The 15,920-nt window shown below is 38.9% G+C and overlaps 1 protein-coding gene across 7 annotated transcripts in view; it reads left to right on the forward strand.

Annotated features, from left to right (window-relative positions):
* LOC136864217 (ATP-dependent helicase brm) overlaps positions 1-15,920 on the forward strand; it is a 510,653-nt gene that overhangs the window by 306,950 nt on the left and 187,783 nt on the right. For all 7 annotated transcript variants that reach the window (XM_067140929.2, XM_067140932.2, XM_067140934.2 and 4 more), the window contains exons 17-18: positions 10,372-10,538; positions 10,622-10,810. In XM_067140929.2, coding sequence (XP_066997030.2) covers positions 10,372-10,538; positions 10,622-10,810 — 356 coding nt within the window. The remainder of the gene's footprint in view (positions 1-10,371; positions 10,539-10,621; positions 10,811-15,920) is intronic.

A 15,920-nucleotide genomic window follows, 5' to 3' on the forward strand; every position in this document is an offset into this window, starting at 1 on the left:
CTTGGAAGCAATGATAATGGTTGTCATGAAATAGGTTGTCCTTGAGCTGCTTCGTTTTCACTTTCACTGCTTCTCCAGATTTGACATGTGTTCCTTTTAATGCAGAATTATTTTCTGGAAATAGAATGGAGGCATACAAGGCTGGGCCAGGCAAATTTCATGAAGGTTCAAATATATTTAGTCAAATCAGATTTATATGCTATTACCTTGTCTTGGTGAAGAATCTTTTCATCCATTTTTTAAATCATCGTTTTCACCCATTCATGAATGGTTGCCAAAGCCTCCTTGCAGTGGATCTTGTACAGTGCAGGAATTGAGTAATATATTTAAAAAAAACATGAATTGGAGCACATTCTGTCTATCTTATTATGTGTTCCTGTCTTTGAATATATGGCTTGATGCATCACATCCTTGTTTCTTATTCTTACAAATATTGAAAAGTATCATCACTATTGCTTTGAACTTGGAGTCGCTCATCGACACTTTTTTATTTATTTATTGGTGGACTAGAACTTTTCTAGTACCTGGATTGGAGCTGAATTTCAGGTTCGTTTAGAATAAGCCACAATTCATTACAGTTGGTATGTTTTGTAGAAAGTTTAGATCACTTTTAATGCTTTTAACCCTAGAATACTGTGGTGAGTTATCAGGTCCTTAATACTAAATTTACTACACTGAGAGGTAGTGTGTTTTACTATCCAAATTTATTGAACTACTGTTTACAGTTTATCACAAGTTCACTCACATGCAAGTTTCCACTCAACATTGTTTTTACTTGCTCTCATAAAATGCACATGAACACCTGCCTGTTCTCCACATGGCTTCTCAGAGCACAGTGTTGTTCCAGAATAGTATACAGTAGCAAGCCACGTTGAACTCTATATTGCCATCTGACAGACTCACTTTTCCATGAATGACCTGTCACAAACTCATGACCATCTCATACTCCTTACTTTCACTTGCGATTCATGCACTCAAGGCTGACTCACTTGAGATTGACTCTAGACTGAGTGACATGTGTCAGTTGAGCTATTTATATAAGTCTGCAGAAGATTCTATTGGTTTCTAATTCCAGGTCATTCTGGGCACTTGGACTATTGTTAATGAACTTCCAGCTTTAATTGCAAGCCTGAACAGTTTACCAGCACTGTTGCTTTGCTGGCTGCTGGCCCCATTTATGTTGTCGTCGCTGCGCCGCGATTAATATCTTTTGCAGGCATTATTGCTGGCTGCCTCGTTCTTGGCCTTCATCACAATACATAGCCTATCTCCTTAGTAGATAAACACAAAGCCTTATAAAATTCAAAAATTGGTCACTTCGACTATATGAAATGTATTTTTTTTTTTTTTTTTTGTATATTCATACCGTGTGCATTTACGAGCCTCTTATCAATCAGGGTCGTCCTGGGTATGGACCGTTGGTGTTTAAGGAATAGGGGAAAATAAAATATATTACAAATAAAAATATCTGGCTCATGATAACAAACATCCAAATGGCACCTACCTTGATTGTAACTCAATACACTACATTTTAATGAAAATTAAAATTCCCAAATATCTAAAGTTGTGACAAAAATCACTGTGTTAATCCGAACCGGCAATAGGAAAATAATTCAGCAAAGCTAATAACAAATATGTATTGCAAGCAAACAGGATGAGTGATATGAAGATTCCGTATCTATTTAACTAGTAAATTATTACAATTTTACACTAATTGGTACAATTATTTTGAATTAATTTATTATCAAAGGTTATAAATTTCATTATGGTCTGTATTGAAAATTGATCACTATCAAAGGTTAGAGAAGGGTCCAGCTATTCAGTATTTAGTATTGAATAGGCGGACCCATTTCTACCCTTTCATTTATTATGTCTTTAGATTAAGCCTATGCTATGTAGGCAAGGTGCTACAAACTTTTAAAACACCTGAATTATCTCATGGTCAAAACAGATAAATCACAAAGTTATGCCTGTTCATTTTTATTCTATTTTTATTTGTTGTTGTTTGAGTCATCAGTCCATAGACTGGTTCGATGCAACTCGCCATGCCAGCCTATCCTGTGCTAACCTTTCCATTTCTACGCAACTACTACATCCCGCATCTGCACTAATCTGCTTGTCATATTCATACCCTATCCTTCTTACTGCCTACACTTCTCTTAAAAACCAACTGAACAAGTCCTGGGTGTCTTTAAGATTTGTCCTATCATTCTGTCTCTTCTGGTCAAATTTAGCCACATAGATCTCCTCTTACCAATTTGATTCGTTATCTCTTCATTCGTGAAATGATCTATTCATCCCACCTTCAGCATTCTTCAGTACCCGGTAACACCACATTTGAAAAGCTTCTATTATCTTTCTTTCTGAGCTAGTTATCATCCATGTTTCATTTCCATACATGCCATGCTCCATACAGAAGTCTTCAAAAACATCTTTCTAATTCATATATCAATGTACGAAGTGAGTACATTTCTTTTCTTAAGAAAGCTCTTCCTTGCTTGTGCTGGTCTGCATTTTATGTCCTCCGTACTTCTGCCATCATTAGTTATTTTGCCACCCAAGTAACAATACTTCCTTTAAGACTGAATTTCCTAACTGCATCACCTGACTTCGTGCGACTATGCTTCATGATTTTTGTTTTGGACTTATTTATTTTCATCTTGTACTCCTTACCTAAGACTTCGTCCATACCATTCAGCAATTTCTCCAGATTCTTTCTCAGATAAAATAACAATATCATCGGCAAATCTCAGGGTTTTAATTTCCTCTCCTTGGATTGTGATTCCCATTCCAAATTCCTTTGTGATTTCCTTTACCGCCTGTTCTAATTAATCTTTGAAAAGGTGGGAGGGGCTAACAGCAGCCTTGCCTCACTCATCATCATAATCATCATCATAATTTCCCATTATCCAGCTATAGCCGGGTAGGGGCAAATATCGTTCCTCTCCACTTTCTTCGGTCCTTCCACCACTCCTCCTCAACACTGTGTCCCAGTCCAGGTTTCTTTCTCTCATACTGCATTGAATTGTGTCCTTCCATCTCAGTTGTGGTTGTCCGCAGCCTCTTCTTCCTAGCATTTGCATTTCAATCACCTGTTTTGGTATTCTTTCATCACTCATTCGCTTTGTGTGTCCAAACCATCTTAGTTGGCTCTTCTTTATTCTGTCATTCATTCTTTCCGCTCCAATTTTGTTATAGTTGTAAAATACATTAATTTGTTTTGTAAAATATGTTTATTTGTCGGACGTTGAAGAATTGACTGTGGAAAAAGAAGAAGAAGAATTTGTGGAAAACCGGGCGAGTTAGCCGTGCGGTTAGGGTTGCGCAGCTGTGAGCTCGCATCCGGGAGATAGTGGGTTCGAACCCCACTGTTGGCAGCCCTGAAGTTGGTTTTCCGTGGTTTCCCATTTTCACATCAGGCAAATGCTGGGGTTGTACCTTAATTAAGGCCACGGCCTCTTCCTCCCACTCCTAGGCCTTTCCTATCCCATTGTTGCCATAAGACATATCTGTGTCGGTGCGACGTAAAGCAAAATAGCAAAAAGAAAGAAAAAATTGTGGAAAATCGTTTAATACTGTAAAATTTCTTATTTTATTTTCTGTATGTGAAGATATTTAGGGTTATTTAATTACTCTACTACTTCTCCAAATTTAATTGGTTATTGTGAAAATTTGTATTATGTAGATAACTGCATAATTAGTATCTGAATTAAGGTAATAACTTTTGTGACAGGGTGTAGCCGAACGTGTTTGTGCTGGTAAGATGCTTCTAGCGATTTCCTGTTGTATCAGAAAGGAAATTCTGGAAGCTATGAAAGGTATTTGGTCATCAGTTTTCTCTGGGCCCTCATTGGCCAAAATAAAACCCCTTCCTATTGGCAAATGTAAGAACTGCAGGTACACTAATTGCTTGTTTCTCAATTTCACCATTTCCGGCCGCTGGCCACTTGGCCAGAGCCAAGCTTGTTCCCGTGGTCTTTTTTGTTGGACCGGCAAAGGGAGAAGTAGTCCCCTCCCTCTGATGGGTCTCCCGGCCTTCCAAGGTAAGCACTATATAGTTCATGTTTTGGGTTTTAACTTTCAAATGTAGTTTCTTAATTTAAATTGTCTTTACCCTCCGCAGTTTGCCCGGGATTTCTTCCATTTGCAAATTTTAATTTCATATGACTTAGTTTCGTGGCTAGTCTTCGAGAGAGGGAATGTGTTTGTGTGTGAGTGCGCGTGTGTGTGTACTATCTAATATACCGTACCTGTATTTACTCTGGAATTCTCAACTGAAATATGACTAGATGATTTTTTTACAGCTGGTGGATTACGTTTATTTTCCCTACTATGTGGAACGGAGAATAAAATTATCCTTAAATACTGAAAAATAAGAGGTTGTCTACAATAATTTCTCAATAAAAAAGAACTTCTGTCAAAGCTATGCCGGGGATTTGATTTGCAATATCATCGGGAATTGGAGTATTAACTTTTATTCGATGAATAAACGAAGATGAAAAGTACAAAGTATGCTGGGGACTTAGAACAATTAATTATCGAAATTCAATAATCAGCTGATTCTTGTATTTGTTTGCTCAACTACCATAACTTTTTGATCATGTCGGAATGCAGCAAACCTTCATCAGTAATCCAAAAACTGTTAAGTAATTCTCCAGTGGAATACCGTGTATTCTGTTTAACATTTAAAAAAATTAAAGTTTACATATGTATCATGTTATTTAATTGAATAAATTATTGCCTTCGTGGTAATTTGAATGGATATCTATGCGAAATACCAGGTCACTGGGTCTGTTGTCTGTACAAATGGAAAAGCTACGGAAGTTACAACTCTTTATGATAATCTGCGTTTGTAAGTATTATACCAATGAACCTACAGATATTTAAAAAAAAAATATTAGTTAATTTTATTGCCCAAATTATTTCCTAAACCTAAATTCGAAACAAAGTACACCTAGCTAGCCTACTTAAGCTTGAAAACATAATTGACTGAACATCAACTGAACTACTTGATATAATATTCAAATAAATATCACTACTTCCAATTTCTACGAACAAGCATTAAACACCAATATATAAATAACACTAAATGGATCACACACAGAATTAAACAACTTCAATAGCTTTTAACTACTTTATCACTACAATAATATAAGAGCACTCTCAACAGCCGACCGTTCACAAGCGCGTCCAACAGTGGTGGTATTTGAAGGTGCTCAAATACGTCAGCCTCATGTTGTTAGATTTACTGGCATGAATATTGATTATCAGTGAGGTTTCTGTCAGGTCACTGTTTGCACACCAATGCTATGCGTTACTTGTGGACGATGAGACCCACCAGATGGTCTCAGCACACTGCACCTTAACACCTCAAGGCCCTACTTCAGATATATAATAGTACCTTATATATATCCATTAGAGTTCAGGTGCTCCTTAATTTTTACTTCGTTCCTAATGAGTAAAATCTGAAAACAATATGCCATGGTCAACATGTTAGAGTTATTACTCCTATCGTTCAATCAGAAGTACTTTACTCGCTTCCCATTTCATTACAAGGCAAAGCTGTTTTATCCCTGGCCTGTCTCTATATTTCACTTTTTCTGAATGAATTTCATTATTCACTCCTGCTGTTTTATGACATAGAAGTTTCCTTTAGCATTTTCTCCACTCCTTCAATGTGATTGTTATCATCATTCTCTTTACAGTGAATAATAATAATAATAATAATAATAATAATAATAATAATAATAATAATAATAATAATAATAATAATAATAATAATAATAATACCGAGCTCGATAGCTGCAGTCGCTTAAGTGCGGCCAGTATCCAGTATTCGGGAGATGGTAGGTTCGAACCCCACTGTCGGCAGCCCTGAAAATGGTTTTCCGTGGTTTCCCATTTTCACACCAGGCATATGCTGGGGCTGTACCTTAATTAAGGCCACGGCCGCTTCCTTCCCACTCCTAGCACTTCCCTGTCCCATCGTTGCCATAAGACCTATCTGAGTCGGTGCGACGTAAAGCAGCTAGCAAAAAAAAAAAAAAAAAAAAAAATAATAATAATAATAATAATAATAATTACATGTGGGAGATAGTGGGTTCGAACCCCACTGTCGGCAACCTGGTTTCCCATTTTCACACCAGGCAAGTACTTGGGCTGTACCTTAATTGAGGCCATGGCCACTTCTTTCCCACCCCTAGCCCTTTCTTATCCCATCATCGCTATAAAACCGATCCGTGTCGGAGCGACATAAAGTAAACTGTATTAATAATACTAAATTTTTTAGAAAGTTTGATTTGAGAGAATTGTGATGATGATGATGATGATGATGATGATGATGATGATGATGACGATGATCTTTCAAAAACGAAACGTCAGTTGGTTTTATATACCTGTATCTTTCAGGTATAATCTGTTACTAAATGTCTTTTTTAAAAAATTTATTTAGCCTGAATGTGTTTGGTCGGACTGAAGAACCTCGCAGATATAGGTAGACATGAAAGTAGCGGGAATTTTTCTTGGATGTAAACAGCAGATGTACGCAGACCATTAAATGCTCATTCAGAACCCTAATGTATTTTTAAAGAATAAAATATGACAAATAATAATGTTACCAACAACAATGATATTACTAAGGGTAAAGCACTGTAGAGGAAGTGCAGCATGTCATTGACCTGAGCAGGGTGGGGGACGTGACATAATGGAGGGACAGCGGACTGACAACTGTTTGGATTCGAGCCAGCGAAAGAGCAACAGTTTTTCAAACGCGTAGCATGTAATGCTGGAATGGTGAAGATAAGTTCCAAATTTCAAATTCATGTATGTTTAGACAGAAATAAACAAATATTTTGAAATAATGAACGTGACTTGGTGGAATCTGATGATGTTCTTTTAAGAATGAAATGTGTTAATCTTTATTTAATAGTGTTTTTTAGTTCTTGTTTAATAATGTGTTTTTTACAGGTATGCTACTGTGTAATATTTATACTGAAGTTGTGTGTTCGGCAGACTGGGAAGCTTTTAAGTTTATATTTCAACTGAGTCGACACTGAGAATTGTGGCTTCCTTCTTAAAAAAATGTTGCTGGTACAAGCAGGTTGGAACAATGACACAAAGGTGCTAAAATTAAGAAGCGAAGACTAAGTTAGGAGTAAACGTGATAGATGATAGTATAGGTATAAACCGGCTTTGGTGGTGGACTTATGTGAGGCAAATGGGGGAAGATAGGTTACATGGGAGAATAATGGACTCAGCCATGGATGATGAGAGAAGTAAAGGAAGATATTTGAGGCCACAATGGTTAGACTCAGTTTTTAATGATTTAATGATGAAAGATGTTGAACTAAGCAAGGCGACAGAGCTAGTTCCAAATAGAGATTGGGAAGATATTAATTAATCCATGAAGGCTTGCAGACTGAATGCTGTAAGGTATAACAGTCTACAATGAAGATGTATGTGTGTATGCTATTTTTTTCCTAGTGGTTGAATGTCTGACTATCACATCGAAGGTTTTTGGTGATACAAGGTTGAAAAAGGGCTTGGATTGGGAAGGTAGTGGCCGTGGCCTTAATTAAGGTACATTTCCCTACTGTGAAAATTGGAAACAATGGAAATTCATTTTTAGGACTGCTGATGGTGGGATTTGAACCCACCATCTCCCGAATGCAAGTTCACAGGAACACAACCGTAAGTGCACAACCAACTCGCTCAGTGTATACTGTATGTATCAAGAAATGGAACAAGTCAGTTTTGCAATGATTGTCAAGGTATTTATTTGATCATTGTATCAGGCAAATTGTTAAAATAATTTTGGAAAAGATATGCAATGAATGGTAGAAAGCATGCTGGGGATGAAAGCCAATAGTGTTTAAGACCACAAAGGAGTTGTCACGGTGACATTGTCAAGTATGTGCTAAGTAATCAAGAAATGCTACAAAAGGAAGACAATTATGCTTACTCTGCATACAGACTGAGAAGCTGTGTTGTATGTTACAGTTTTCCTTCCTTCTTTCTTTCTTTCTTTCTTTCTTTCTTTCTTTCTTTCTTTCTTTCTTTCTTTCTTCCTTCTTCTTCCCTTTCTCCTCTTACCTGTGATACTCTCTCTGACATCAGGTTGTCTCTAATGAGGATGTATCTTTTTCACTTCTATAGGTTTAGGTTCTCTCCAAGCATTGTTTCTAGGATTGAAAAGAATGTCTACAAAGCAAGTTTCAGGCTATGACTATTTTCTGCCAGTTCAATGGGCAGTGTGTGGGTTGAACATCCGTAGCGTACTGAGCAGAGGTAGGGTTACACGAATATATCCAAGTCCTTGCTTACTCCATAATAACTGGTATTCTAACACAAAAGACCACTTATTAGACCTCCAAATATTTAACAGAACATTAATAATATACATATATGTAGTAGACAGAGATTATACTTTTCTTCCAAGCCATAACTGGAAGAGTTTCTGAGCATTTTGCTATGCCAGTTTTCAGGAATTGAAATCCTTGGGAAATATTCTGTACAAGATAGTTGCCAAAATTTCCTTGTTCTGGATTCAAAACTTTGATCTACTTCTTCTGAATTAATTCATGATTTATTATATAACAGGTATCTAGTAGCAAAAGCAAGCTTGTGGTATTATGTGACTGTTGATGTCGTGTTCATAGCCATGGAACCTCCAATTTTACAATGAATCCAAACCACAGGGACTTGACTTACCATTTCAGAAATCCTACACTTATTGACCAGGATCTGAGCTGCAACCACTTTGATGTGAAGCGAGTGAGTGTGCCACTCAGCTTTCAGCCCCCCACCCGTGACCAGCTGTATAGTGAAGTGGTACTTGTAGTTCAACTGCTCTTTAGCAAGTGGATTTAATTGGAGGATGCTCAATTGATTGAGCGACGGTGACACATTTTCCCCCGCATTTTGTTACATCCACTACATGGCTTATCTTTGACACCAACCGGGCGAGTTGGCCGTGCGCGTAGAGGCGTGCGGCTGTGAGCTTGCATCCGGGAGATAGTAGGTTCGAATCCCACTATCGGCAGCCCTGAAAATGGTTTTCCGTGGTTTCCCATTTTCACACCAGGCAAATGCTGGGGCTGTACCTTAATTAAGGCCACGGCCGCTTCCTTCCAACTCCTAGGCCTTTCCTATCCCATCGTCGCCATAAGACCTATCTGTGTCGGCGCGACGTAAAGCCCCTAGCAAAAAAAAAAAAAAAAAAAAAAAAATCTTTGACACTGCCTGAAGCAAAAGCACATTTCTCCCAATCAAGCAGAATAGCTTTACGAGGTGGGAGCTTGGCAAGGCGTTCCCTAAACGCACTCATTTTCTCTGTCATGGTTTGCCCTGTCTGTGGTACTTCGTGAACCCACACACACGCCACTAATTGCTCCTCAACAGTGTAACTGTGTCTGCTCACATCAGCATGCCTTCACAACCAAAATAAGACTCACAAAAGTGCTTTCTGAAAGTTTCAGAGCGGGGATACCAATACAACTACTATTTAGTTCCCCAATCATACAAACTCAATAGTCTATGTCATAATATAACAAAATAATAATAATATGAAACTAGGGGTACGGGAACTTTTCGGACACCATGTACTATTGAAAGGTAAACTAATTTTGGAATTATGATAAGTTTTAGTTGCAGTTTTTACTCTGATAAGCAATTGCACCGGGCGAGTTGGTCGTGCGGTTAGGGGTGCCACAGCTGTGAGCTTGCATCTGGGAGATAGTTTGTTCGAACCCCACTGTTTGCAGCCCTAAAGGTGGTTTTCCCCTTTTTTTCCCATTTTCACACCAGGTAAAGCCACGGCTGCTTCCTTCCCATTTCCTATCCCATCATCGCCATAAGAACTACCTATGTCAGTGCGACATAAAGCAAATTGCAAAAGCTCTATCCCAAAGAGGATGATTCCTCCGTCCACCTCAGTAGCTTTTCATAAATATCAAATAAAGGTAATCCTTTTTATTCCTGGACAGCTTCCCGTGCCCATCGTCATGTGTTAATTACACCAAATGACTATAGATTATTTCTACATGTACCTACGTGATGGCACTTTTTCATCTAGGCACAACTCCTTCATCAATAATGTCTTAATTATTTTTTCTGTTACACTCTTAAGCATGTTGCACCACTTAAGAAAATAGTTTTTTTTTAAAAATCTAGTGTTGTTTTGAAAATTATTAATGTTCTCTCCAAGTTTTTCATAATTGGCTTAGACCATTAAGCAAATACCAGTAATATAGCTCTAGAGGATTGCATCAAGGTACTGTATGATCTTAGTCTAGTGCTGTCAATGACTAGTCTGAATAGTTGACTTATTTATAGCAAAAATTCTTTGTTCTTAAGATGAACTTTTGGCTTCAGGTTGAATTGAACGAGGAAGAAACTATTTTAATAATTCGGCGCCTTCACAAGGTACTGCGACCATTCTTACTGCGCCGGTTAAAAAAGGAAGTGGAATCTCAACTACCTGACAAAGTGGAGTACATCATTAAGTGTGATATGTCAGGACTACAGCGTGTCTTATACAGGTATGTAAAATTAAATGTATCTTAAATGTACTTTTATATTATCTTTGTAAGGGAGAGATATTACTTAGTTTCTCTACTTTCAGTCATATGCAGAGCAAAGGTGTCTTGCTAACAGATGGTTCTGAAAAGGGCAAACAAGGTAAAGGAGGAACAAAGGCCCTAATGAATACAATCATGCAGCTACGCAAATTGTGCAATCACCCTTTCATGTTTCAACACATCGAGAAGGCATATTGTGATCACATTGGATTCCATAGCAGTGTGGTTATTGGGTGAGCTTCCTTAAATATGTTTCTTTGCATATTTTAAGTGCAGGAAAAAAAATTCTTTCTGTAACAGTTTATGAGCTATTCCCTACTTTTGGGACGTTTAGAAAATAATATTGAATTCTGTTTTACTGGGAATAAAATAGACCTGAATTTTCTTTCAAGAAACTTTATCCATGCATTATAAGGTTATGTTAAAGCATAAGAAATACTGTCTCAGTTGAATTCCAAGACTGTGGGAAGGAAGTTAGGGTCACACGAAAGATATAAAAGTGCATCTAGTCAACCAGTCTAGCCTCCACTCAATTGGAAAAAAAAAAAATCACTGATCAAATTAAATTCAGCAAAAGGCTAATATTAGGATGATTTACAGATCATAATCCAGAGGGGGGTGAGAAAAGAGCACATGATCTTTTTATAGATGAAAGCCCCATTCAGTTACACCCAAACCAAACAGGCAAAATTGTAGAATTCCTACAAATAAACTTGCTAATATTTCACCAGTCTGTATTTCAACATTTTAAAGAAAAACCATGGTCACAGGGGTGTAGTATTGTATGGAAGAGCATTCTTACACGTTGTCCCACAAAACCAGCTGTGAAAAGCTATACCTCATGAGACTAACTGACCCCGAGCTGCCTCTGTGCCCTGCTTATATAGTCTAAGCAGGGATGCGTTTGGATGAGGCAGCACGGGCGTTAGCCGCAGGAGGCAAGCGAAGGGGTCCAGATTGGTACTCCACGCCATGCTCTTTATTATAATGAATACAATGTTTTATTTACATGGACATAGCCTGCCAAAAGGCACAAAAAGAACGATTATATCATAGAAGAATAAACTCAAAGGAAAATTTAGAACAAAATATACATGATTAGGCTTCACAGCTTTTCCAACACTCAGTGATGAAACTCATCACACAACACTTACACAGGATAAAATCACACTCACTCACTGTCTTCTGGGATTGGCAATCCTGTCAAGGACCGTGTCAGCGGTGATAGTACAGTCTTCCAGAGGAGCCATCTCGGCAAGGTCCGATGGTGCACTCCTAGCGAAGAACTAGCTATGTCTTGTCTGCTGCTTTCCTTCCTGCCCCGCGTTTTCTGCGCCCACGCCCACGCCAAGAGGAGATGGCTGCGCGGGAGACCGCTGGTTGACGGGAAGGTGGTTGGTACTGGAACTCCTCGGGAAGCACGGCAACCTGGTCGCCCGTTGCCCGATCTACCTGTACAGCTATATCCCAATCTTGAGACATCACCAGGTAGAGCAAGTTGGCCCTGTTGAAAAAGTAATTTCTTTGGGCAGTGTTGAGGTGGGGCCAGGCACTTAGCCCCCAAAGGGTTGTTATGGCATCGTGGTGATCCCTGCCCGCAGTTGTGACGGCTAGGAGATCCTTGAGAACAGCTGCAATCTGATGAACCTTGATGTCCGGGGGAAGTGGCAGTCCCTTGTCGTAAGTTGGGGACTGGAGAGCTCTTCAATCGATCTGGCCGTTCTGGGTTGGCTCCGATGTTCCGCCATCATTGTCTAGGCCGTTGTCCTCTAAAAAAGAGTCCAGTTTGCTTTTGATGGCCTGTTGCTTGGTGATGAGGTCCTGGACTGCTTTGGTGAGAATTTCGATATTAGTTTGCGTTATTCCGTCCTCAAGTTGAATCTCATCCAAGATGGATGTACTTGTATCAGTGGTTTTGCTACTTCGCATGCTTCTGGACTGAACTGAGACAGGTGTAATGTAGGTAGCTTTGTGCTTGAGAATATGATGTGATGTAGTGTTTGCACTGCCTGCTTTCTTCTTCTTCTGTTGATATGCCTCGTCCAGATGCTTCTGAGGCATACTCCGATGTTGACTGGTTGGGGAAGACTACTTCCGGGTTTCCAACCATGTTAGTTGCTATACCTCCTGAGACTGACTCACTCCTGGTGGAGAAAATTACACACACCAAATTTTTCTGCTCCAAGTTTCCCTTTCCCTCTGTTGGCATCGTGATACACGGCGGGACAAAGATCATCCTGCCGATGTATTGAGTTGATAACAGAAGACTTCAATAGTGTTTGGAGAAACTGGGCAGGACGTTCTCCCGTGCTGAATGTCATTGGCCAGGCTGACTTGATCGGGTGTTCTAAGCTCAGTTTGGCAGGTTCGATCCCAGCTCAGTCCAGTTGTATTTGAATGTGCTCAAATATACCAGCCTCATGTTGGTATTTTTACATGAAAAACTATGGGAAAACATTCCGAAGAAATGTCAAATAGTGATTATCACCTGTTCGGGAACATGAAGAAACCTCTGCGTGGTCGCTGTTTTGCGGATTTTGCAGAACTGGGCACAGCTGTCAAGGCATGGGTACGCAGCACTCCAAAAGAGTGGTTTCAGGAAGATCTCCAGAGTGACACGTCAATGGCAAAAGTGCATACAGTTACAAGGAGATTGTGTTGAGAAGGTGGACGTAACAACTGATGTGTAATGTACTTCATTTGGGTAGAAAAAAATAAAGTATAAAACAATATAGTACCACATGCAAAATAAGAAATGTTTCACAATCAGCTTACCCTATGCAGACAGCTTATATAAAAAATCCATCCTGCGCTCCTTGAGGGATGCAAACTTATCTATAACTGCATTGTTGAAGTCCACAGAGTATCGAACAAGTCCTTTCCAGTTGATAGCATAGCAAGAGCTTAAGTCTATCCTCGGTCACTGTGCTGTGCAAGAAAGTCTTTATTCTCTTCATGGTTGAGAAGCACCTTTCTGCTTCCGATGTCATGGGAATAGTAATAACTGTATTTAAAAGTTTTATGCTTTCGCCAAAGACACTCTGCAACCTATTTTCTAAAAGAAACAGCAACAAAGTCCTAGCCCCAGAAACAGTTCAGAAATCATTTCTCGTGTATAATATTTGAAGTTTGGTTCTCAGCTTCGGTTTGTCGAGAAATGGGTAGGCTTCCTACGCTTTTTACAGAAGCGAGTGGGGAAACTGCTTCTCGAAGCTGCTGAAATTCTCAGCTTGAAACAGGTTTGCTGCAAGAACGTGCTTTGTGAATTGAAACTGTTCCTTTCCTTGAAGAATAACCGTGTCACAAATTTACTTTGCCGCAACTCATTTCGAGGTATGCAGCGGCCCTCTTGATACCTTCTGTGGCGGGGGCAGTGTGTCCTGTTTGTCAGTGATATGGTCAATTTTATTTCCCCGAACCATTTCATAGTAGCCTCGAAACCTGAAAGTGCGCCTTTGACTTCTAACGGATCTGAATTTCGATTTTATAACTGTCTGTATAAAATGTCCACACGAGGCAATACCTGATGGAAAACAGCCAATCAGAACTGAAATAACAGGTGCTCCAATTTTAAAAGCTAACCTCCGGCTTGCGATATGGTGTTTGGCTTTCCATGTAACTATTCTCATGTTCAGACCCGTATTGAAACTTGCTTTAATTTGCATACAATTTCTATTTTTTAAAAATTTTATTATTGTTTTCACCTATCAATACATAATTGTTTTTACTACTTAATATTAAGATTATAATTAAGTACAAATTAGTTATAAGTAAAGTTAATAATGTTATGTTTTAACCTTGAGAAAAGTTATAAAGGCTGAGGATGCTCGAAAGTCGAGCGAAACATGTCCCTGTTAATGTAGTATTGTAGTGAAATGATTTTCTAGCAACAAAAAACAATTATGTATTGAATAGGTGGAAAACAAAAATAAAAATCATATGCAAATTATGGTGTCTGGCTGTCGAGAGATAGTTTCCAGTTAATCCAGGCATTCGATGAGGTTATCTCTGTTCTCGTAAACTACTTCAAGGGTACTTGATTTAAAATTACACCTTTTGTTTGAAGCATGAGGTACTCTTCTACCAACTGTTTCAGTCAGCACACCTGATTGCTGTGGGAAGTTTAGAAAGAAGCTAGGGATTTCACTTAAATCTGCAAAAAATATACAGACATCCGTATTCTGGCTTGTCGCTTGTACCCTGTCTAAGTTCAAAGAATGGGCATAACAGTGAACATAATGTACATGCTTAAAATCTTCCCTGATGAGAGCTTGCACTCCTGAATGGTGACCACTCATTACATTTGCCCCATCGTAACTTTGTGAAATTAACTTCTCTGGGCTATCCACAACTTCGCTCAAAGATTTTAAACACTCTGCTATTGTCTTAGCATGATGACCAGCGGGTGAGAGGAAACCCCAAAATCTTTCAACTGGCTTACCATTGGGAAGAACGCAGCGTGGTACAATAACTAATTGTGCTGTAGTTGTTATATTGGTGGTCTCTTCTGCGATTACCAAAATGAAGTGTGCAGTGGTGATTTCCTTCTTTATTTTCTCTCGACAGATTTCAAACATGCACAAAAGCAATTCATTCTGAATGTATTTCAAGGTGCATTTGAAAACAGTAGCTTTGGACAGATGGTTCCTTAATGCAACGTCAGTTTCGGAACTAAAATTAACGAGGCCTCGAAATATACCAGAATTCGACAATTCACTTGTTTCGTTGTGCCCGCTCAATGCCAACTCAAAAGCGCCACAGAACTTTACAGAGTCGATAGTTTTTGACACCACATAACGATTTTTCCATACTTGAACATTGTCTTTTCACAGACTGCCTGTAAGTACAGTCAAGTTGCTGCCGGATATTGTGTCTTCCCAGAAGATTGATTTCTAACCGGGCAAGTGTATGATATTTAGGACTTTCTTTATTTTTTGGGGCAAATGTCCTGAATCTTCCACTCCAACTTTGGTCCAAGTTCCTTCACTTTCATCACTCACAAGGCATAAACAAGGAAAACAAAACAACTGTTAGTAATTTCGCATCCACAGATCCACTCGGTTCTTTTGTATGTATCCCTTCTGAATTTACGCACGATTTCTTTACATTTACTTTCAGTCTGCCTCATTATATCAAGATCAGGCATTGGGCGCCCGGCTTTCTTAATCTCAAGTTTTCGCTCAAGAGAGAGACAAGAAAAGTTTGTCTTCTCAAGTATCTGGACACTGTTCAAACTCATCATGTAGCTCCTTACCTTTCTAGGGCACAATGATTGTGGACGCAGCTACAATGCACAAAAATACACACACGGACAAAATATTGTAACTTCTTTATATCCTAAAA

This window comes from Anabrus simplex, chromosome 2, assembly GCF_040414725.1.
Source record: "Anabrus simplex isolate iqAnaSimp1 chromosome 2, ASM4041472v1, whole genome shotgun sequence".
Lineage (NCBI taxonomy): Eukaryota > Metazoa > Arthropoda > Insecta > Orthoptera > Tettigoniidae > Anabrus > Anabrus simplex.